Genomic DNA, 22329 nt, shown 5'->3' with positions numbered 1-22329 from the left:
TGTGCAAGAATATCTGTATTTGTATTTCAAAGGCTATACTATAAATATTTTCTGATATTTTTATCTATGTCAATAGATAAAAATATATAAATTTTTAAGTTGCCTAGTATTACGTTGTATGGATGGATGTATCATAATGTATTTAGGCAAACATCAATTGGACATTTTTTGGCTATTATAAACAACCTTGTACACTGCATAGTTGTATATATATATTTTTCCTACTTGTCCAGTTATTTTTTTAAACAAAATGCCTAGGAAAGGGATGAATGGCTAAAGGGCATTCACACATTTTTAAGGCTTTCTATTGCCAAATTGCCCTCCAAAATAGTTGTACCAATTAACTCTCCCTCCTGTAGTGTACGAGGCTGCCCATTGCCCTAGTCCTTATAAACACCACCATTATCGTTACTTTCAGTCTTTGTTGTATCTTTTGAGTATGATTCATTTTCCTTGTTCTTAATATTAAAAGCAGATAATCTGGCAGTTTGATATTTTGATGTCTTAAAAATATGAAAATAAGTTGCTTTCCATTAGTGTGGTCTGTCCATAATTTTCTTTTCTTTGGGTCAGGGTTCCTGATAGAAATAAGATTCTTCACCTCTGTTCTACATCTTTTCTTCCCTCAGTCTCTGTCATTCTGTCCTTAGACAGGTATTACTCTGTACCTCACCCCATACTCCACTAGGGCACTGAAGCAGCTTTCTATTTGCCCCTAATCTTAGGTACTGGCTGAAAAGTGTGAGCTCAATTATAACTGTTCCATTTCTGCCAATATTCCCATGATCAACATGACCATCATGATCCACATCTAAAATTACAATTTCCAAAGGGATTTGTTATACATCAATTCTTTACAACCATCTTGTAAGTAAAGGGTCTGGGCTTTGGAGTCAGGCAGGCCTGCGTTGAAATCCTGGGCTGTCACTTAACTGCTCTGAGCTCATTTCCTCTACCTGTAAAGAGAAGATAATAGTTCAGAGGATTGTTGTGAGGTCTAAATAACATGTATAGAGCTCTTAATGCAGTCCTATTACTGATCAGTGAAAGAACTGAAGCTCAGAGAACTAGAGGGAATTGTACAAGTCTTATTTGAGCACAGATATTCTGACCCTAGAGAATTATGTAATGAATACCTGTCTCACCACCTAGATTTAAAAAAACAAATGGAAATGAATTGAAGTCTCCCGTGTGTCCTTCCCTGGTCCCATTCCCCTTCCACCTTCCCTCCTCCTCTCCCCTCCTCCACTCGAGGTAAGAACTATCCCAAAATTTGGTATTTATTATTCCCGTGATGTTCCTATACTTCTACTCAATATTTATACATCTGTGAGCAATTTTGGTATTGTTCTACATGCTTTTAAAAACTTTATATACATGGGGGCAGGTTGTGCATATCATTCTGCAGCTAGCTATTTTTCCTCAGTAATTTTTTAGAGTTAACCCTGGTAATGCATGCAGTTCTAGTTCATTTATTTTAACTCAGTTTAGTATTCCATTATATGAATATCACTGAGGCTCAGAGAACTAGAGGGATTTGTACAAGTCTTATTTGTACAACTGTATTAACTGTTCTCCCATTTATAAATACTTAAATTATTTCCAAATTGATGATGACAAACATTGATGCAATGGACATGCTCGTATGTGTCTCCTTGTAAACACAAGCAAGAGTCCCCTTAAATTCTTTTTTTTTATTAAGGTATATTTGATATACACTCTTATGAAGGTTTCACATGAAAAAAAATGTGGTTACTACATTTACCCATACTATCAAGTGCCCATAGACCCAGTCATTCTTTAAGAGAGAGCCCCCAAACCACTGAGTGTTTCTTTTAGGCATTTGTTTAAACTTGACTGTCAATTTCTGCTTTTCATTTTTGTAAACTATGTGGTTAGAAATATGTCCTGGACCCTCTCAGTTTTATGTAATGAAGCAGGACATAGTCTACTCAGATTTGCAGACGTGTTGTTTTGGTTTATTCAGACAGCCTCACAATGTCCTCTGTTGGTGAGAGAATTCTAAAAAATGGTTGCACATATAAACCTCTTATTCTTATTATCAAAGCCAGTGCAGTGGGTATTTAATGGTCCAAAATCCATTCGTCCAGACAATCTCTGCTGAAGTTTACTATGAGCTTGGCTACGAGTCCCCTTAAATTCTTGTTAGGCCATAAGATATGAGCAAATTCAGTTTTACTAGATAGTTTTCCAAAGTGGTTGTACAAATGTGTGCTCCCACCAGCAATGTGTAATGAGCTCCTATTGATCCATATCTTCACCAACACTTAGTATTATCAGACTTGAAAATTTTTGACAATCTAATGAGTATAAAGTATCTCACTGTGGTTTTAAATTGCATTTATCTAATTACTAATGAGACTGGGCATAAATTTTCATTGTTTATTGGCCATTCCATTTTGTGCTTCTGCGAAGAGCCTTTGCACACTTTTATATTTGGATATTTTTATATTTATCATTGATTTGCGCAAGTTCTTTATATATTGTAAATGCTAAAATTTTGTTTGCTATATGTGCTGCCAATATTTTCTCCCAGACTTTTGCTTGTTTCATTGTTTAGAAAGACTCTTACTGTAATGAAGTTCTGAATTTTACTGTAGTTAAGTGTATTAATTCTTTTTTTATGGCAACACTGTTTTGACCATATTATATCATCTCTTCATGTCTTTCTATGAACAACTTAAGACCTCCTTTCCCCCTTGGGCCTGACAGGTCACCCTATTCCTCCTTTGCCTGAAGTTTTTGTCATGTTGACACGTGCCTTTTGCTATGGCCATGATGACTTTGATGTGATTGGTCTGACGTTCTGCAAAGATCTGTATGTACAAGTCCAACAAGGGGTCCCAGCTGAGCCCACCAGCCCCCAAGGGCTCCTCACAGTCCTACAGGAGTGAGTGCTGCACAAGTTGGGGGACATTGTCTACCCCTTTACTTTGCAAGTACTGACCCCCCAGTACTGAGCAAGATTTCTGGAGGAAATAAGAGGGAAAGCTATAGAAGGAGAATAGAGGAAAGGGGTCTCTGGTCTCTGTTTCTTCTGTTTGCTGATTCCCTAGATGGCTGTCAACTTGCCCTGTTCAACGACACTGCAGCCAGGTCCTGGAGATATAGAAAAGGTGAGATCTCAGTTTAGGAAGAGGGATAGATGGGCAGTGCTGGGAGAGGAACAGAGGGACAAATGGACAAGCCTGGAGAAACAAACAGCTAAGGGATGGGGTTGGCATTTCCTTATAGACCCATGAGGAAGGGAGGGGCAGTGTTGGAAATGAGCTCTCTTTGCTCCTGTCCCTTTGCAGGCCTGTGGGATTGACTTTGAATTAAAGAGTGTCTGTGCTGAAAACCTGGAGGAGAAAATCCCCAAGAGATAGTCTGGTACTCTCCAAAATCCCTGCATCTAGCCTGTACCAGTAAACAGACGAGGAAGGATAGAAACAGCCCTGCTTCTAACCCCTGTATCACCATCACCAACAACTCAGATGCCCACTTCAGATTCCTCTCTGACTTCTCTTCTTTGCTCTAAAGCAATGGTCCGCAAACTTTCCTGTAAATGGCCAAAAAATAAGTATTTACCCTTTGTGAGCCATATAGTTTCTGTTGCAACTACTCAACTCTGCCACTGCAGTGCAAAAGCAGTCATAGATAGTAGGTTAATGAATGAGCATGGCTGTGTTCCAATACAACTTAATCTACAGGCACTGAAATTTGAATTTTATGGATTTTTTTTCAACCACTGAAAAATGTAATAACCATTCTGAGCTCCCAGGCCATACAAAACGGGCAGCAGGCCAGTTCTGGCCAGTGAACCACAGTTTGCTGACCCATGGCCTAGATACCTACACTGAGGGTCTAGAGGAGTTCTTGGAGGGAGGCCTTCCTCCACTCCCCCTCCCCTCCCAAGCAAGGACTGGGCTATGTGGTTTTCATGGGGAGAGTCAGAGTCCCAAAGGAGATGTTCTGGCTAACCCCTTGACCTCTACTCAGAGATTCTGTGTGGCTGGTGGTTTGGAAAATACAAGTTGCACCCCTGAAGCCAGGCCCTGGCCCCTGGACCCAGACCATTCACTACTTCCTTCTGTCAGCTAAGCCTCTACAACTCCAGGTCTGGATGGACAAAGAGGTTTGTGACCCACCATTTTCCCTGCTACCCTGCAGCCCCTCTGAAACCCTTTCTTCAATAATTTCCTACTGGGTAGATAGGGATGGAGCCAAGGTGGCAACAGTGCTAAGGAAACAGGAACTCCAGGTCTTGACCGGGCATTCTCTCACAAATTTGTGATGGAACTCTCTTGCTTCAGGTTCACTACCATGGCAAACCCACCTCTGTCATCAATGCTATCAACAACTGAACCAACAAGGTTATCAAAAAAAAAAAAATCAAGATTTCAGGTGAGCTTCTTTTCCTATTCCCTTGCACCTGATCCCAAATGCACAGGTCTTTTGCCAACAATCTACTCCACTTAAGCAGTCTGCATTCAGCTAGACCTTCCCTCTGATGCAGGCTTATCGAAATACATATCTTTGCCCGTGAGCACGTCCTAGTGCATTATTCATAGTGTGCCCACGTATAAGGTCATATCTGAAGGCAGTGAGTTGGTGTCTTGAGGATGACTAACTGATTATAGTCATGCACTTTTCCTGGCTGTTCAGATGGCCAGATCACAAATGTTGTCCTGTATTCACTAGACAAGTACACCAAGACCATGTTAGTTCAGGAGTTCACATGAGCTGTCACTGGGGCCTGGGCCAGAAGGCCAAGGGGTGTGGCGGTAGGAAGAGGGCTGAGGAATGGAGGTGCAGGAGGGGATTAGGGAAAGAAAGAAGTGGATAAGATCCCAGGACTGAGGAAGGTCAAAGAGAGGGCTGACATGGAGAAAAGGAGGGATTTCCAGGAGACCTAGAGAGAGTATACCAACAAGAATATCATCACAATCCCAAGAAAGGGCAGGGGCATAAGGATTTCCCACCAGAGCAAATGTTCCCACTCTCCACGGTCAGACATGCCAGCAATTTTGGATACTCCAGTAGGTTGTAGAATTGTGCAAGACACTCTTGAGAATGCAAGTACACTTGTTGGCAAGCCTAGCCTAAGCTCTGTTCTTCTTTCAAAGGGAGACTATAGCTGCTAACTCCAATTTCTCCAAGAGCCTTGCAATAACCCCACTCCTGGATGCCAACTGCCAGAAACAGAGCCTGGCAGTGGGTGGCAAACTCAAGTATGGTGCTACCAGTCTGGCCTCCAGCACGATGTAAGTTCAAATGTAACTCCCAACTTCCATTTTCTATCCCCAACCCATTCTGATTGCTATAGATACAGTTCTGGGTTTTACCTTTGATAACACATACCTATTTTTTTTAATGTCACTAGTCCAGTGTTCAGAGATCCCTCCAGACCTGAGGGCCAACAGTAAGCTAAATAATGCCTGTGGGATCAATGGCAGACTTAGGTCATAGGCAGCAAGAAAGGAAAAAGTGGTGAGGAAAACATTGTTACATTGTATAATATTTCAGAACTCACAAAGGTTTTACATATGTACCATGTTATCTTCATAAGAATCCCACTAAAGTAGACTGGATATGTGTCTTTTTCCATTTTACACTTCAGAACCCTGAAGTTCAGAGATGAAGGAACTTGTCCAAGTTTCCAAAGCTGATAAGTGGCAGAGGTGGAAGGATTCTATCACATCATCCAATCTCTACAGTAGCTACTTTCTAGCAAAGACAGAAATAGGATGGGAAATGAGGAGATGAGAAATAGAGGAAAAGGAGGACAAAAAGGATAACGATATGACAGGAACTGATAGAATTCTATCAAATAATTCATTTGTTCCTCTGCCTTTGGAGGCTGGCCTAGTGTTAGATGTGTCTTTCGCCAAAGCCATCTGCCACTGTCTGGTAAGCGTTCATTCCCCCCACCTCTCCCCATGCCTTATCAATCATGTAGCAATAAACTGCTATTGGTAAAAGATCCTTAGGAATCATTCAAACAGCATTATTTTACAGAGAGGATCAGCATCCCAGGGCCAGGAAGAGACATTCCCAAATCGTACAGCTCTCTGTGTCCTATTTGTCAATCAGTGGGTTTTCATTGAGCATCTGTTACATGCTCATTCCTATGCTAAGCAATGTGGGAGGATACAGAGAAGTTTTAGACAGTCTTTGCCTCCAGTCAATTCATGACCTAGCTGGGAACAAAGAGGAATGCAAGTGTAATCTCACAGTTAAGTGTTTGTACACATGGTTCTGATTATAAATCCAATAGAAGTTAAAAGAAGCCAGTATAGCTGGAGAGGGCTCCCTGGAGGAGATAGAATGAGTTAGGTATTGAAGAATGTGTAGGATCTGGATAGCAACAGAAGAAGAAAAGAGCATTCCAGACTGGGAGCACATCATGGGCAAAGGCTAGAAGGTGGAAATCCACATGGCATGTTCTGAGCATGGAGAGAGGATGGGTCGGCTTAGGTTATATTCCAGGTGTTAGGGAGTTAAGGCAGAAAAGGTTAGAGAGGCTGGGTGGGACCAGATTGTTAAGGGTCGTGAAAGCCAAGCAGAGTATTTATATTTAGAGAGGTAGGCTCTGGAGCAAAGGATGACATGGTAAAACTGGATTTTAGCAACAGAAATGTGGTCCCAATGAGCAGGACAGATTAGAGCCTGGGAGACCTGTGAGAAGACAAAAGGTGCACAGAAGGGACTGGGGGACTGAATGAATTGCTCCCCTGGCCCCACAAGCACACAACAATGTATACTACCACCTCCAGTCTTCAACCTGGAATGAACAAGGAGATCCTGGGGATTCTGGTGGCCTACAAAGTCAGTCACCCTGGTGGTGATGCCAGGGTTCTTGCTTGCGGAGTCGAAGAATAAACTTCACAAACACTCAAGGTAGGAGAACAAGAGAGACGCTTTTATTTAGAGATAAAGTGAGAGGACAGAGCTCCTGGCTCATGCCAGGAGGGGATAAGGGAGCGTGTAGTTGTGAGTTGTCTAAGGGATTTATAGGCTGTTGAGGATTTTTAGGAATGTGATAAAGGGCTTAGGGGTGTGGACTTGTTAAGTGGTCTTAAAATGTTATCCTCCAGGTACCTCTACAAAATTAGCATAAGAAATTTACTGCAGATTCTTTCCCAGAATAGCAGCTTCTTGGTCTGGGAGCATATCAAGACTGCCTGCCCTGCCCTTAAGGTGGGCTAAGTTATTGTCTGTTTGCTATGTTGTTTATCGCTGCCTTGTTTGCCATATTAATTGCCCATGTTGCAAAGTACTTAATTAGGTCTGAAGGAGGAAAAACAGCATATAGGCCTGGGCCTTTTAGCATGCTAAATTGAATCTTACACAATGATTACAAATGATTAGCATAATAAAAACATGGGCTATGCTGAGATACTTTCCTTTATCTGGGAAATATTAACTGATCTCACTGAAGAATGACTCTAGAGCTAAATGTTTAGCATGGAGTTTTGGGGGGTTTTTTTGCATATAGTTACACTGCTCTGACTATAATTATCTTGCCTTGCTTTTTCCAGAAGCCTTCACCCTACTCTGTCTAAGCCCACGGTCCCTGTCTCAGTGGTGTTCTATATAGGGTGAGTGATGGTTCAGGCTCTGTCTAGGCAGGGGCTGGGGAGCCACTTCTGTTTCCTCCCAGCTGGACTGACCCAATCAAACTGTTTCCCACCCCTTCTCCCAGACCAGGTTCCCAAACCTGTGAGTTCAGTGAGCAAGCCACTTTCCCTTCAGGAAACACATTCTGTTGCTCAGTTGGCCTTATGATCCCTTATCCCCCAGTAAAATTAGGTTGCCACTTTCCATTTTCAGCTGTTAATTTTAGGGTGTCATTCTATTCTCAGCATCTTAGGTGACCTGACTGCCAGGTAAGAGATTGTGGGGAGGGGGGAAAAGGGCAGGAAGGGGAAGGTGAGGAGATAAGGAGACTGAGAATGTTAGGGTGCAGGCTTCCGAGGCTTCCCCAGAGAACAAACTACACAGGCATAGAGATGTAAATTCAAGCAAAGTCTTTATTCAGCCAACTAGTTGGGGTCCAAGTCAGCCCGATGCAGCGGGTCTCAACAAGGACCCCGAGCACTCAGAGCCAAGGGTTTATATAGCAATTTCAAAGCACTTAACTCATAGCAATTTTCTATAACTATACATTATTCTTGCAAGACATATATCCTGGGGTTAAGCAAGGGCAGGGTAAGACTACTCCTCAATGGTTAGGGAGGTTCTGCACGATAAGCTTGGTATGTAAGATTTACTGACCAAGGTTAGCTGACCAAGGGTCACAGCTGCCCACCACCCGGTGCTCATGATTAACTTGTTTTTCAAGGCCTTACCCAGTTCCAGTTTTTCTTTCTAAGTCACATACTCAGAAAATGGCTTCTAGGCCTTTTAAGATGGCTATGCTTATGCTAACCTATTTCTATTCTTACATTCCCCTCTTCTTCATGTATCTATTTCAATCATGAAATTAGGGGTCATCTGTTTGGTTAACACTCTGATAGTTCTGTCTCAACACTATGATTTGCACGGTGCTAATGCATTCTTTGATAAAGGTAACACATGGAGTGACTCCGGTTTGGCGGGCCTACTACTTGTTAGAATAAGCTGGGGTGGTGCTGATTACTTCTGTCTTGTTGTAGAGGGAGGTGTAAGTTTTAGGAACTCTCTCAATGCAGGTTCTTTGCCTACTTGCAGAGGATAAAGTGAGTCTCGGTCTTTGTCTTCTACAGATAGGGACTCTAGCTGCTGCTAGGGAAAAGGGGCGATGACCGCTCTGGCTGCTTCATGCTGAGAAGGGGGTGCAGTAAAGGGTGCAGCTAGGTCTCTATTACTGGTCAGTTGAGAGGGCTTCAGAAGGCTGGCGCTTCTATTACTATTTGCAGTTTTGTGGCTTCTAGGCAAGATAAAACAAATTGTGTTATTAGGTTATGTAGCAACATCTGGAGTTGGATTTTCTATTCTGGAGGCTGCAGTTATTGAAACAATACTTTTCTCTAAAATCACCCTCATTTTTATTAGAAGTAACCAGGTTAAGAAAATAATTAACAGCTGGCTTGATCATTTGCACAAGTGCAGCAAGAAGAGCAATTGATTACACAGGCTCTTTTAAATATGCTTTGCTGGAACTTTTTGTAAGGAATTTCAGATTGAACTTTTAAAGGCCTCTTGAGGCCAGACAGCCAAGCTAGACTTGCCATCAGGCTTTGCCTGCAGTACCTGTAGATTTGGATGAATTCTTCTCTTCTCGAGGTCTCTGAACCTGCCAGGAAGTGACCTTCTTTACTCACCTGGTAAGGCTGCTGGGAACTCTGTAAGCAAGGTACCAGGCCAGTTCTTCCAAGGGGCTTTGTTGGCTTTATAAAGTCAATCTTAGTTCCTTAAAGTTGTTCACATCTGAGTCCATGCACATGTCTCTCAGGTATGACATTCCAGTCAAAGCCCTGGCAGTATAACCAGTGTTCTTAAGTAGTCTTCTCACAAGGAAAGCAGATTCTTATTGAACTCATGCAAATAAACATACTGCCATGGAATACAAAAACAGTCACTGAAAGTTTTTAAACTCTGGAGGGATCAGGTAGAGAGAAGGAAGTTTCAATTCTGCTCATAAAGATAGTCATTTACTAAACTGTTGTCAGTTTAAGAGAACAAGGTTAAAACACTTTATCAGCAACATTTGAAACAAAAAGACACAAAATCATTTTCTTTAGTTTATGTAATTTTATGTAACTAATACCTGTTCTGCTGAAATCTAGTTCTTTACCAGTTTAGGGATAATACTATAAATGACAAAAGACTTACAAATGACAATGGTTAAAGATCTGATGAGAGCTTACTGTAAGACAGTTGACATAAGGAAATTCTGATATTTCTGTAATACAAAACATTTAGTAACAAAGTTTAGCATCATTCTCTTTGACAGTGCTTTCCTGGTAAATAAATATATATATATCAGATAAATAAGCCAAATTAGTCAAATACTTTCTCTAATGAGAAAAAATTCTTCTGACATGTTCCAGGGGCCCTCTGGAAAATATCAGAGTTAACTAGAGGTAAAAGCACTTTTTTTTGAACTTAGCATAAGTGTCCAAGACCAGATACAAAAAAAGCAGAGAAAGTGCTTAAGTCTACAGGTCTTCTCTGAAAGCTTCAAGAATGTTTTACTCTTTAATAGTAGATATAAGCTGCTATGCAAATTCTATTAAAAGCTCTAAGATCATTTGCATTAAAAAATATGAAGAGTCCTCTGAAGGACTACTACTAGTAAGATGGCAAACTTCCGGCTTCTCTTGGGGGGGGGGGGGGGCCTTGGTTTCCGCCGGCGCCACTTGAAGCCCAATCACCTCTCGCTCCCCTCCCAATCCCAGCACCTAGCCAACAGCCAACAGCTCCGTAGAAGTGACACCTCAATCAATTCATGTCCCTTCCTATATAACCTAGCACCTTTCCCTAATAAAGCTGAACTCTCCGGTTAATTGCTGCTATGTGTCGCTCCTTTCCTTTCATCCCCCATGTTTTTTTTTTTTTTAAAACATACAGCATATAAATTAAACAAGAAGACCTGGTGGTTGTCAAAAAAATCTATTACAACCTTTCTCAAAAGTGGTCACACGTTTGTCCATTTAAACTTTTACAGTGAAACTTGTTTTTCTGGGAGAAACATAATCTTGTCTAGATTCTAGTTTAATTTTTAAGAATAAATTTTGGTTTGTTAACTAAGTGCATTTAATCAGCTAAAAAAAGCTTTGTTACCACTCTGCTTAGGTGGATAAATTAAGAAAACAAATAATCAGTAACAACTTTAATCATTTGTTGGTTAGAGATTTTTCCACTTATAAAAATATATGGAATAAATAATTCAATTTCTCAGGCCATGCAATCGTTTTCAATAACAAAATATTTCAAAGGCAAATAAAGCTTATACAGTTGTTAACAAACTTTAGCTTTTCGTCTTTTTAATATTACGATTTCATTTTTTTTTTTTTTTTAATATTCTGGCAACTCACTGAGACTTTAAGCATGAGAAACTGCTTTGATCTTTCAACATTAAGAGCAGACTAACAGTTAAAGAAAACTGTTTAACTGGAAACGAGATTCTAATTTTGCTGTGCACTTGATATCAAGACTCACTTGCTTTAATTTCACTAGGCACGACTATATCTGTAAGAATATAGTAATTTATTCTTCATTTGCCCCATGGTCCCAAGCACATAAACCGGTGAGAATTATGCCTGGGCTTGCCTGCAGCTTGACTGGGTTTATCTCACCTTATCTCTAAACATCTTGACCCTCCCCCCAAAGCAACAGGCTGAGCGGATCTTCCACAACAAAAGGCACCACGCTGTTTTCTTTCTTTAAATAAATAGCTGTACTTTAGAACAAAGTTACTTTCTTTTATCACAAAACACATTTTTTAGCATGCAGAAGAGTTTTCATTCTTTATACTTTTTCTTATTAAAACATACATTTTTTAGCATAGAGAAATGTTTTATTACTTTAAGTAGTTTTAATTAAAACTTAAAACCATTAGAAACTTTAATTTCCAGTGAACACCGAGAAGCAGGCCATTGTAAACTGTTAAACTAACATTCTTTAGATTGACAAATTTATGAACACATTTTATAATTTCTGTAACCATGAGCTTTACAGCACAATCTCTCATAGAGTATATCTTCTTAACTTAGCAAAACTTTAAGGTTTTAGGTTTCTACAAAGATTCTCAGGCAGTAGGTAGGTATACACACTGTAACACACAATTAAAAAGAGGTTCACTTGCTTCAGTCATTTAGTTCACTCATTCGTAACAACTATTCTAGATTACTTACAAGACCTTTACTGAATATTAGACAAAGCCAAGCCTTTAAGCATTTTATTTTTAAAAGATTTAGCAGATAACATGACTTAAATGACCTCAGGTAAATTTAGGCAGCTGATAACTACAAGGACATGCCCGCCTCAGGCAAACTCAAATTAGCATTAATGCTTAACACTTTTTATCAGGTTTTCTGGAAGTTTTAGAATACCCAATTTTCACAAGCGCTTGTCTTTAAATCAATTTCATTAATACCATCCGGAGGTAGAAAGATATATTCATTTACACACTTAGGGGGTCGTCTGAGTCTGTCTCATGGTGAGAAAGAAGGAAAAAGAATATGAGGGAGACAAAGGCGAAGGATGAAGATGCCACTTCAAACAAAATGACTGTTGTATGTGCTTGTGAACGAGTGCCTGTCGTTGCACAGTTTTTCTTCCACGGGGGACGCGAATTTATCTGGGATTCGCGGCTGTGACCCCCTTATCCTGTCACGGGAGTCTTCTAGCGGCGGGCGCCCTAATGGCTCTTAATTGCCCGACCCGTGCCCGCGGGGAATGATGTAGTGGCAGAAAGGAGGAACGGAGAGAGCAGGAGAACCTTAGAACAAGGAAACTTAAAATGAGAAGCGCAAAAAAATATAAACTGAAACCAAAACACAGTAAAACAGTCAATGATAACACTAAGCACACACACACCACATCTGATCGCACTCGTTCGGACCGGTCCTTCTCTCACTCTGGTGCGCACCACACTCACCACTTTCAGGGTCTTCAAAAACTCTCGTAATTCTCCTGAAGGGCGTCCACTCGGACTGCCGCAGGGTGACGAGCTCAATCTTTTCCTCCTCGGGCGCCAGTTTTCTGCCGATCGGATTTGCCTTCCTAAGGCCGAGTCACTCGGACCCTAGGGCCAGGATTGGTTACCTGGACTTTTACCCAGGGTCACTAACCTGGGGGCCGGGACTACCAGCCCTGACTTCCTCACTCGGGACTACTAACCCGAGACCATACACGGGATGGCGACTCCCGCTTTATAATGGATTTATGCAGACACGAGGGGGCGACCCTCGAATTACACTGCCCCGTCCGGACAATTAGACCTTGCCTCCAGCTGTCCTTTGTTCTCAGGGAAGCCGCTCGAGATCCCGGACGAGCCCCCAAATGTTAGGGTGCAGGCTTCCGAGGCTTCCCCAGAGAACAAACTACACAGGCATAGAGATGTAAATTCAAGCAAAGTCTTTATTCAGCCAACTAGTTGGGGTCCAAGTCAGCCCGATGCAGCGGGTCTCAACAAGGACCCCGAGCACTCAGAGCCAAGGGTTTATATAGCAATTTCAAAGCACTTAACTCATAGCAATTTTCTATAACTATACATTATTCTTGCAAGACATATATCCTGGGGTTAAGCAAGGGCAGGGTAAGACTACTCCTCAATGGTTAGGGAGGTTCTGCACGATAAGCTTGGTATGTAAGATTTACTGACCAAGGTTAGCTGACCAAGGGTCACAGCTGCCCACCACCCGGTGCTCATGATTAACTTGTTTTTCAAGGCCTTACCCAGTTCCAGTTTTTCTTTCTAAGTCACATACTCAGAAAATGGCTTCTAGGCCTTTAAGATGGCTATGCTTATGCTAACCTATTTCTATTCTTACAAGAAGAACGAAGGAGAGCCTGAGGGCATCCCAGGACCAGATAACTGAGGGAGAGAGGTTCAGGGAGTGGGCTTGAAGATGATGCCAGGGTTCTTGTTTGCGGAGCTGAAGAATGAGCTTCACAAACAGTCAAGGTAGGAGAGCAAGGTACAGGCTTTTATTTAGAGATAAAGTGAAAGGACAGAGCTCCCGGCTCATGCCAGGAGGGACAAGAGAGTTAGTAGTGGTACGTTGTCTAGGGGGTTTTATAGGCAGTTGAGGATTTTTCGAGAACATGAGAAAACTTAGGGGTGGGGACTTGTTAAGTGGTCCCTGAATATTAAAAATTAACTTAACTGTAAGGAATTTCCTGCCTTGATTTCTCTCTGGGACACCGGCACCTTGGTCTGGGAGCACATCAAAAGGCTGCCTGCCCAGCCCCCAGGTGGGCTGAGGTATTGTCTACTTGCTAAAGAAACTTGCCTCTTGAACTTACTGGGTGTTAAAATGCAATTTTATCTTTAAGATGGAATTCTTCCTCCCTTTAACTATGCTGTCTACAGCTGGGTCTGCATGTTAAGTTAGTTGCTCAGTTTGCAGAATCACCTCCTCAGATCTGAAGGAGGAAAGACAGCACATAGGCCTGGGCCTTTTAGCATGCTAAAGTGAATCTTACACAAGGTTACAAACGATTAGCATAATAAAACATGTGCTACTCTTCTTTATCTGGGGAACATTAACTGATGTCACTGAAGAATGATTCTAGAGCTCAATGTTTAACATAGAGTTTTAGTAGGGGGGTTTCCTTGCATGTAGTTACATTGCTCTGACTGCAAATATCCTGCCCTGCCCCCTCCAGAGGCCCTCACTCTATTCTGACTACATCTATGGGTCCCTGTCTCAGAGGGGAGAGCTGTAACTCCACATTGGAAGTCTTGCAGTGATGTTGGTGTGCTGCTGCCCCTGATACTGACGCACCCAGGCCATCACAAGGGAAGCCATGAGGTGGAACTCATAGGAATGGTGGTCCTGAGGGCTGGACACCCAGCAGTTCTGATTTCATGAAGCAGACACTGGCAGTTTGGGAAGAAATCGAATGGCAATAGGCAGGCTGCACTGTCTAGGTTTTCAGGGGAAATGTGTGTGCGTGTGTGTGTGTGTGTGTGTGTGTGTGTGTGTGTGTGTTGTGTTGTGCTGTGGGGGAGGGAGAGCATTAAAAAAAAGGAGGGGAAAGAGTAAGAAGACATTTCTTCAGGGAACTAAAGATCTCCTTATTAGCTTAGCTCTATTTTTCTCTCCCTCTCCATGCTTGCTACAGAGGGCGCTAGGTAATGAAATGTGAGGCCAGGAAGACCCATGCCCCCTTCCCCCCTTGCCACCCTCCATTTAATGACTTTGGAAATGTAAAAATGGTTCCCTGGAGTGTTGCTTTCAATGTGTGTGCAGTGGAAACATATGGTTGAGCTTTGTGTCATAGTTCAGTGCTTTTCACGCCTTCCTTTGCCTTTCTGCGTCCTCCGCCTCCACCCCCTGCTCTTCTCAGAATTGTCCTTCCCCTTCATCCCTTCCATTTTTCTTTTTTCTTTCCCCCCTGCCCTCTCGCCCCTGCTTCTTCCGTCTTTCATTCTGCGATCCCTTCCCACCTTCCCACCCGCAGGTTCTTAGTTCCCCTCCAGAGGTCACAGGGGACTTTGGTGTTGAGAGACGGGGAGGGAGCGAAGGGAAACAAGCCAGTGTGTGGTCAATCTCGGGGCAGGGTAGGAAGGAGCGGTGAGGGGACAGCTACCAAGTGGGGGCTGAGGATCTGCGCTGGGAAGCCGGGTACGGGTCACTTCTCTGAGATGACGAAAAGGGAGTGAAGCCGGAGGACGTTGGGGAAGCTGTTCCTAAACCTTCATTCCTCTCTGCTGCATTGCAAGCTCAGAGGACATAGTCATCGAATGAATTACTCGGTAGGAGGCTTTGCCAGCGGAGGGACACGCGGGGAGCTGAGCAGCTTGCTCTGGTGCCTGTATGTGGGAGCCCCATTGTAATGATGACCTAATAAATCAGCTTGTTCAGACATGCCTGGTGATTTCTTTAGTATTTCCTCCTCCTGGAAGGTAATGGAACTACAGAGAGCTGGAGGCCTCTTCCATGGTCAGTGATTAGATCATACCGTAGCCTGTGCTTTTCCCCAACCAACCCCCGACTCCCTCTGGCACGACCACCCACCCTCTGTGGGTCCCTCACCCTTCCTGCCGGGCCCTGGCCATTCCCGCCCCCACCCCACCATCCAGCCCGGCCCTCCCCACTCTGCGATCACCCACATCCCAACCTCAGGAGCCACAGAGACAGCGGGCAGGACCCGAGCGGGAGTGGCCGTGCACCCTGGCTTGAGGGAGACGCGGAAGGTGAGTGGCATGTTAGCTGCAAAGGGATCCAGAGCGCCCCCTGCCTGCCACAGTGTATGCCTTGGCACGCCGCGGGGTCCACAGTGGGGCCAGAAGCCTCAGCCTGAAAACCTTCCAGAGACCCTGGTCTCTCTGCCAATCCAGATTCATGTGTGGGGGAGTAGAGCGGTGGCAGTCTGGGTTGAGCTTTGGAGATAAGGAGGTGTGACAGTATGGAACGGAGAGGGGAGCCCTCTGGGGAATCAACTTCCTCCTTGCCCAAGGTGATGGACAGTTGGCCTACTTCCCTACAGTGGGGAAGATAGATCATCACCTGCTTCATATACAACAGCTTCAACTGTGTCTGCCAGGTGACCCCACCACCAAGGCATCATATGGTCTATTTTTGCCCACTTCCTTAGCTGACTTACCCAGAGATTCTTTTCTTCAAAGCTGTCTCCTATAAGCGTTGACAAGTTGAGCTGAGACAACCTTCTCAAGGACCATTCTCCACTTTGGTTCTAAGATCACCTGGTATTGGGAATAGAGGAGGTTGCAGAGTATCTGACTCCCATTTGCAGGCAACCATTGGAATTGACTTCCTGTCTAACATGTACTTGGAGGATCAAATAGTGACTGTTCATTGTCATATCAATGTCCCTACACCTCAACCCCCTGGGCCTGTTAATCATAGTAGGGTAGCACCACCCCAGCCTATCTGTGGATAAAGGAGGGAAAGAAAAATGTGAAGCCTCTCCAAATTACCAAACCCTGTGCTGTTTCTTTTTCTCTCTGTCCTCATCTAATCTCCAGCTACAGAACACAAAGTCCAAGTCACCTTAAATCCTTAAATCTTCTGCTCTGTAGGGTCTTCCTTAATCAAAACAGTGTATTGAGATTGGGCCTGTCCTAGGATGATAGGCCATTTGGTTTTTGACCATAACAGCCACTTTTCAGGGATTTTCCTCCACTCTCTTTAAGTTCTAACCTATAAAAGGTACATTTCTTTTCTCTCTCCACCTTCTTTCTAAAAATCTGTTTTATGCAGGTGCAACTGCAGCTATGGGACACAGATGGCCAGGAGGGATTTTTTTTTGGTATCATTAATCTACAGTTACATGAGGAACATTATGTTTACTAGGTTCCCCCCTTCACCAAGTCCCCCCCACAACCCCTATTACCGTCACTGTCCATCAGCGTAGTACAATTCTGTAGAATCACTACTTGTCTTCTCTGTGTTGCACAGCCATCCCCATGCCTCCCCCCACATTATACATGCTAATCATAATGCCCCCTTTCTTTTTCCACCCCTTATCCCTCCTTTCCCACCCATCCTTCCTGAAAGGAAAGGAGTGACACACAGCAGCAATTCACCGGAGAAATCCGCTTTATTAGAGAAAGGCGCTGGGTTATATAGGAAAGGGCATGGGGTGATTGTGGTGTTACTTCTACGGGGCTGGTGGCTATTGGCTAGGTGCTGGGAGTGGGAAAGGGGCGAGAGGTGATTGGGCTTCAGGTGGCACTGTCGGGAACCGAGGACCCTGAAGAGAAGCCGGAAGTTCGCCATCTTACTAGTGTGGGCCCTTCATTCCCCCCTTTCTCCTCTATGGGGTTGTGGACGTTGCTTTCTCTCTGACTGCTTCCTGCTGAACGGGGGCGGAGAAGGGAGTGAGCGCTTGAGGGTTGGGAGGAAAGGGTTGATAGGACTCCCCACAGTTAAGGACGAGTAGATGTGGACTTCTTCAGGTTGGAAATCAATGAAGGTTCCCTGTAACCATAGGTTGAGGACCTTTTGATTCCAATGGTGCCAAGAGGATATGGGTGTCAGGAGCCAGGCGTCTGCGGCCATTGTTTCTAGGAACAGTTTCCAGCGGAGAGAGGGGTCCATCTCAGCGTGTGGTAAGGAGGTTACGTGAGGGTGAGGGATCTTCTGTGGCCAGAAGCTGGTAGTTTCTGAGTAAAAGCTGGTTGAAAGCTTGATTAGAGATTTTTCCGACTTGGGATTTGATGAACTTTATTATACAGGGTAAGAAGAGACAGGCGAGAAGAATGATTATTATGGGGCCTGCAATGGGCCAGAGCCAGGTGAGGAGGGTGTTTGTTAGTATTGAAGAGAATGAGTTGGAATTGGAAGCAGAGTGGAGGCTGGAGGCAACGTCGGTGAGTTTGGTAATGTCAGTTTCTACAATGCCGGATTCGTTGATGTAATAGCAGCACTCTTCCTGGAGGAAGACTCAGGTGCCGCCCTTCTCGGCTGTACGCAGATCTAAGGCCCGCCGGTTTTGAAGGGTGACCTTAGCTAGGGAAGTGACCTGTCTTTGGAGAGAGGTTAGGGAATCGGCAGTGGATGTCAGGGCTCCCTCAGGTTTGGCGTTGAGATCTCTAACTGCCCATAGAGAGTGACCCAAGGCTCCTCCCAAAACCCTGCCCCAATGGCTGAGGTGGTCAAAGAGATACCGACCATGATGGGAAGGAAAGCAGCCCTTTTTGTGCGCGAGGGCAAGGGAGGTTGGAGCTCAAGAAATTCTGCCATGCTGTAAAGTGTAAGCTGTGGGATTAGGGTGACAAGAATGCAGGGTATATTGGAGTTGGGAGGCAGTGAGTTGAAAAGACTGCCATTACACCAAAAGAAGTGTCCCGGTTGTGTAAAAGTCTTAGAGCCGGAGGTAGGGGTGGAGATAGAGAGGCAGTGAAGTGTACTGGAGGGGGATGGAGTTGGGCCTACACAGTGGTGGATGGTGAGATTATCTGCATATTCTGGTTCCCATAGGGGTATGTCTGCCAGGGGGCGGAGGGGTTGTCCTTCTGCATGGAAGGAGTAGTTGGAAATATTAAGGGGCACAGCGGCCAGCAGTGGGTGCTGTAGTGATGCGCATAAGAAACAATTGGCGGTGTTGAGGGTGTGGTTGAGAAAGATGGTGGTGTCTTGAATGAGCTGTAACCAAGAGTAGGAGGAATAAGATGAAGAGGTGCCATCAAGAGTTTGGATAATGACTTTCTTGGAATGTCTGATATCTGATGCAACTTGAGAGATCTGGGAGCGAGAGGGAACATACTCTCGAGAGATATGAAGGGTACCGTGGGGGATCAAGGACCCCCCATAGTAAACTGAGGCTGTGACTCCGGCGGCCCATCGAGAGTCCCAGGGATCTGGGATTGATAAGGAGAATGAGCCGTTGGGATATTTCATGAAACGGTTGGAGGAGTAATACTGTGGGTACCAGGAGTTACCCATGTAGTGAATGGCCCAAGAACAGTAGGAACATCCCCTCTAGGTGTCTTGCCATTGCCTGCAATAGGCTTGTCTTTGGTCATAGAGGAAGCAGAGGTAGGGAGAATAAAGGTAGCTGTTAGTGAACACTTCAGTGGAGGGAGGAAAGTGGAGGTATAAAGGCTCAGAGCAGCCTTTCAGAGGGCAGTCTGATGTGGCAATGAGGGCAGTAACTTTTGTTTGATGCTGTGTGTAAGTCTGTCTGACTTTGAATCTCCATACAAAGGAGGCTGGGGTGGTGGGGAAGACAATAGGAATGAGGAAAAAAGCAAGAGAGTGGTAAAGGAGGAAAAAGTCATGATTCGGGTATGGATGGCAAAGGGGGTGCACGGGAGATGTGGAGCTTCAAGGGATCAGAGGGATGAGGTGTGGTAGAGTAGACAGCGTCTTGGGCTGTATCCGAAGGACTCTGGATTGTGACTGATGGGTCTTGGGTGTCCAGAGAAGGTGGGTCCTGGGTATTTGGTTTCAACCTGGAGATATGAATCCAAGGGGTGACAGAGTTATCAGGCAGTGAGAGCTTGGCGGCCAAGGGGGTGCAGAGAATAACTGGGTGTGGACCTTCCCATTTCAGGGTGAGAGAGGGCTGATCCTCTGGTGGCTTATAAAACACTAGTTGGCCGGGCTGTAAGACAGGAGGATTTTGGGAGGCGGATGGATCAGGAAGGAGCCAATCCTGATATTTCCACAATTCAGTGCGGAGGAGAGAGAGTAGTGGAAGGGCTATATTGGGAGGAATTGGTCCTTTGTGGGAAGGGAGCCCCTGGGGTAGAATAGGGCGGCCGTACATGATCTCAAAGGGCAACAAGAAGGAAGGTTTCTTTGGGAGGGCCCGAATGCGGAGTAGAGCTAAGGGAAGTAAGCAAACCCAGTCAAGGTGTAGTTCTAGAGATAGTTTGGTCAGGATGTCCTTTAGAGTCCTATTGGCTCTTTCTACTTTTCCCGAAGTTTGTGGTCAATAAGGACAATGTAAATGACATGGGAGCGAGAGCGACTTGGAGAGGTTCTGGATAATTTGGGCAGTGAACTCAGGGCCATTATCTGATTGGAGGGAAGTGGGCATTCCGAACCTAGGAAAGATCTGGGTGAGGAGGATAGAGGCAACTGTGGACGCTCATTTGTTAGTGGTGGGGAAAGCTTTGACCCATCCTGAAAATGTGTCTACTAACACGAGTAGGTATCTGGTACACCGTACAAGGGGCATGTTAGTGAAGTCTATTTGCCAATCTGTGGCAGGGACATTACCCCTTGCTTGATGAGCTGGGAAGGGTTGGGCCTTGAGGGGGGTATTAGGGTTAGTGCATTGGCAGATGGTGCACTTGCAGGTGATTTGGTTAAGTAGGGTTTTGTCTTCAGGAGAGGGAGAAAAAAGATTGTAAAAAATGGATCAAGGATTGGGGGCTGGGATGGAACAGATTGTGTAAGAGGCGGAAGAGAGACTCTTTGTCCTGGGAACAGAGGGTGTCTTGTGATAAGGCTAAAACCACAAGGGCAGACGGATTGTTGTCTGGTGTGTCTTCTGATAGGGCAACTGACCGGGCTACTCTGTCGGCTTTGTTGTTCCCTCTTGCAATGGGGGAGTCATCCTTTTGATGTGATTTGCAGTGGACTATGCCTAGTCGGTGTGGGAGTTGTGAAGCCTCTAGAAGTTTAGTAATTAAGGCTGAATTAGTTATGGAATTTCCTTTTGTGGTGAGGAGGCCTCGTTCTTTCCATACTGCCATGTGAGACAAGAGAATGTGGAATATGTACTTGGAGTCAGTGTACAATGTGAGAGACGTGTCCTGGGCCAGAGTGCAAGCTCTGGTGGCTGCAATGAGTTTGGCCTGTTGATTGGTTGTACCAGGGGGTAGGGCTCGTGCCTCAATGACATCTTTGAGGGAGACTACTGCGTATCCTGCATAGTGGGTGCCCTCATGTTTAAAGGAGGACCCATCAGTAAACCAGGTGACGTCAGAGTGTGAGAGGGCTCCTTCGGAGATCGTGGAGTGGCATGGAAGGAAGTTGTGAAGGGTTCTAGGCAATCATGCGAGGGAGTATGAGGAGAGTAGGGCAGAGGAAGAAGAGTGGCCAGATTCAGGGGCGGGCAGGGAAGGAAAGAAATGTTTGGATTTTGGAGGAAAGAGGACAGTAAGGTCAGGAGTCTGGAGGGAGGGAGAGTCTGTAAACTTTTGTAGGTTAAGAGATCTTTTAGGTGATGTGGGGACAGAATGGTAAGGGGCGTTCCGAATGTTAGTTTATGAGCTTCTTTCTGCAAGAGCTGTCCAGCGGCTAATGCCCGTAGGCAGGGGGCCCATCTCCGAACTGTGGGGTCTAATTGTTTGGAGAGATAAGCTACTGGGGCAAAGGATGGGCCAAAATATTGGCCTAGGACTCCTAGAGATTGACTGGACCTCTAATGAATGTATAATGAGAAGGGTTTTGACAAATCAGGGAGATGGAGAGCTGGAGCTTCTACAAGGGCTTGGTGGAGCTTAATGAAGGAGTGTCGGGGTGAGGATGATAATGGTTCTTCAGGGGGGCCCTTGCTGAGGTCGTATAGGGGTCTTGCCAACAGGGAGAAGTTAGGAATCCATGCTCTAAAATACCCAGTCAGGCCTAGAAAGGAAAGGATTTCTGTCTTGGTTTTGGGAACGGGCAGGTCAGAGAGTAGTCATTTTCTGTCTAAGGTAATGGACTGTCTTTGTTGAGACAGAAGGAATCCAAGGTAAGTGACAGAAGGGGAAGAGATTTGAGCTTTGACGGGGGATACTCGGTAACCTCTGAAGATAGAAGGTTAAGTAGAGACGCAGTGTCAAGTTGAGACTGTTCCCACGATGTACTGCAGAGCAGAAGATCATCTACATATTGTAATAAAGTGGACTCGGGGTGATCATGGTGAAACTGTTTGAGGTCTTGAGCTATGACTTGTCCAAAAATATGGGTACTATCTCGGAAGCCTTGTGGTAAAACTGTCCAATTAAGTTGTACAGAATGTCTGGTGTATGGGTCTGTCCAGGTGAAGGGAAAAAAATCTTGGGAGGAGGGGTCTAGAGGGATAGAAAAAAATGCGTCCTTGAGATCTAGGACTGAGAAGTGGGATGCGAAAGCAGGTATCTGCGATAAAAGGGTGTATGGATTTGGAACTAAGGGATGGATAGGGACAACGGCTATGTTGATGAGGCGAAGGTCTTGGACAAGCTGAAAAGATCCGTTGTTTTTTTTAACAGCTAATATGGGTGTA

At 44.6% G+C, this 22329-nt stretch overlaps 1 protein-coding gene across 1 annotated transcript; it reads left to right on the top strand.

The window, feature by feature from the left end:
- Window positions 1-1998: 1998 nt before the first annotated feature.
- On the top strand, window positions 1999-14528 carry LOC108406670 (arrestin-C-like). Its single transcript, XM_037002958.1, is given in 11 exon segments — window positions 1999-2011; window positions 2761-2960; window positions 3078-3137; window positions 3318-3388; window positions 4003-4138; window positions 4317-4407; window positions 4669-4745; window positions 5134-5267; window positions 6780-6835; window positions 7850-7892; window positions 14405-14528. Coding segments are annotated over 11 exon segments (1005 nt in total).
- The last annotated feature ends 7801 nt before the right edge of the window (window positions 14529-22329 follow it).

This window comes from Manis javanica, chromosome X (genome assembly GCF_040802235.1).
Source record: "Manis javanica isolate MJ-LG chromosome X, MJ_LKY, whole genome shotgun sequence".
NCBI classification, from domain to species: Eukaryota; Metazoa; Chordata; class Mammalia; order Pholidota; family Manidae; genus Manis; species Manis javanica.
This window is presented reverse-complemented; position numbering and strand designations above follow the sequence as displayed.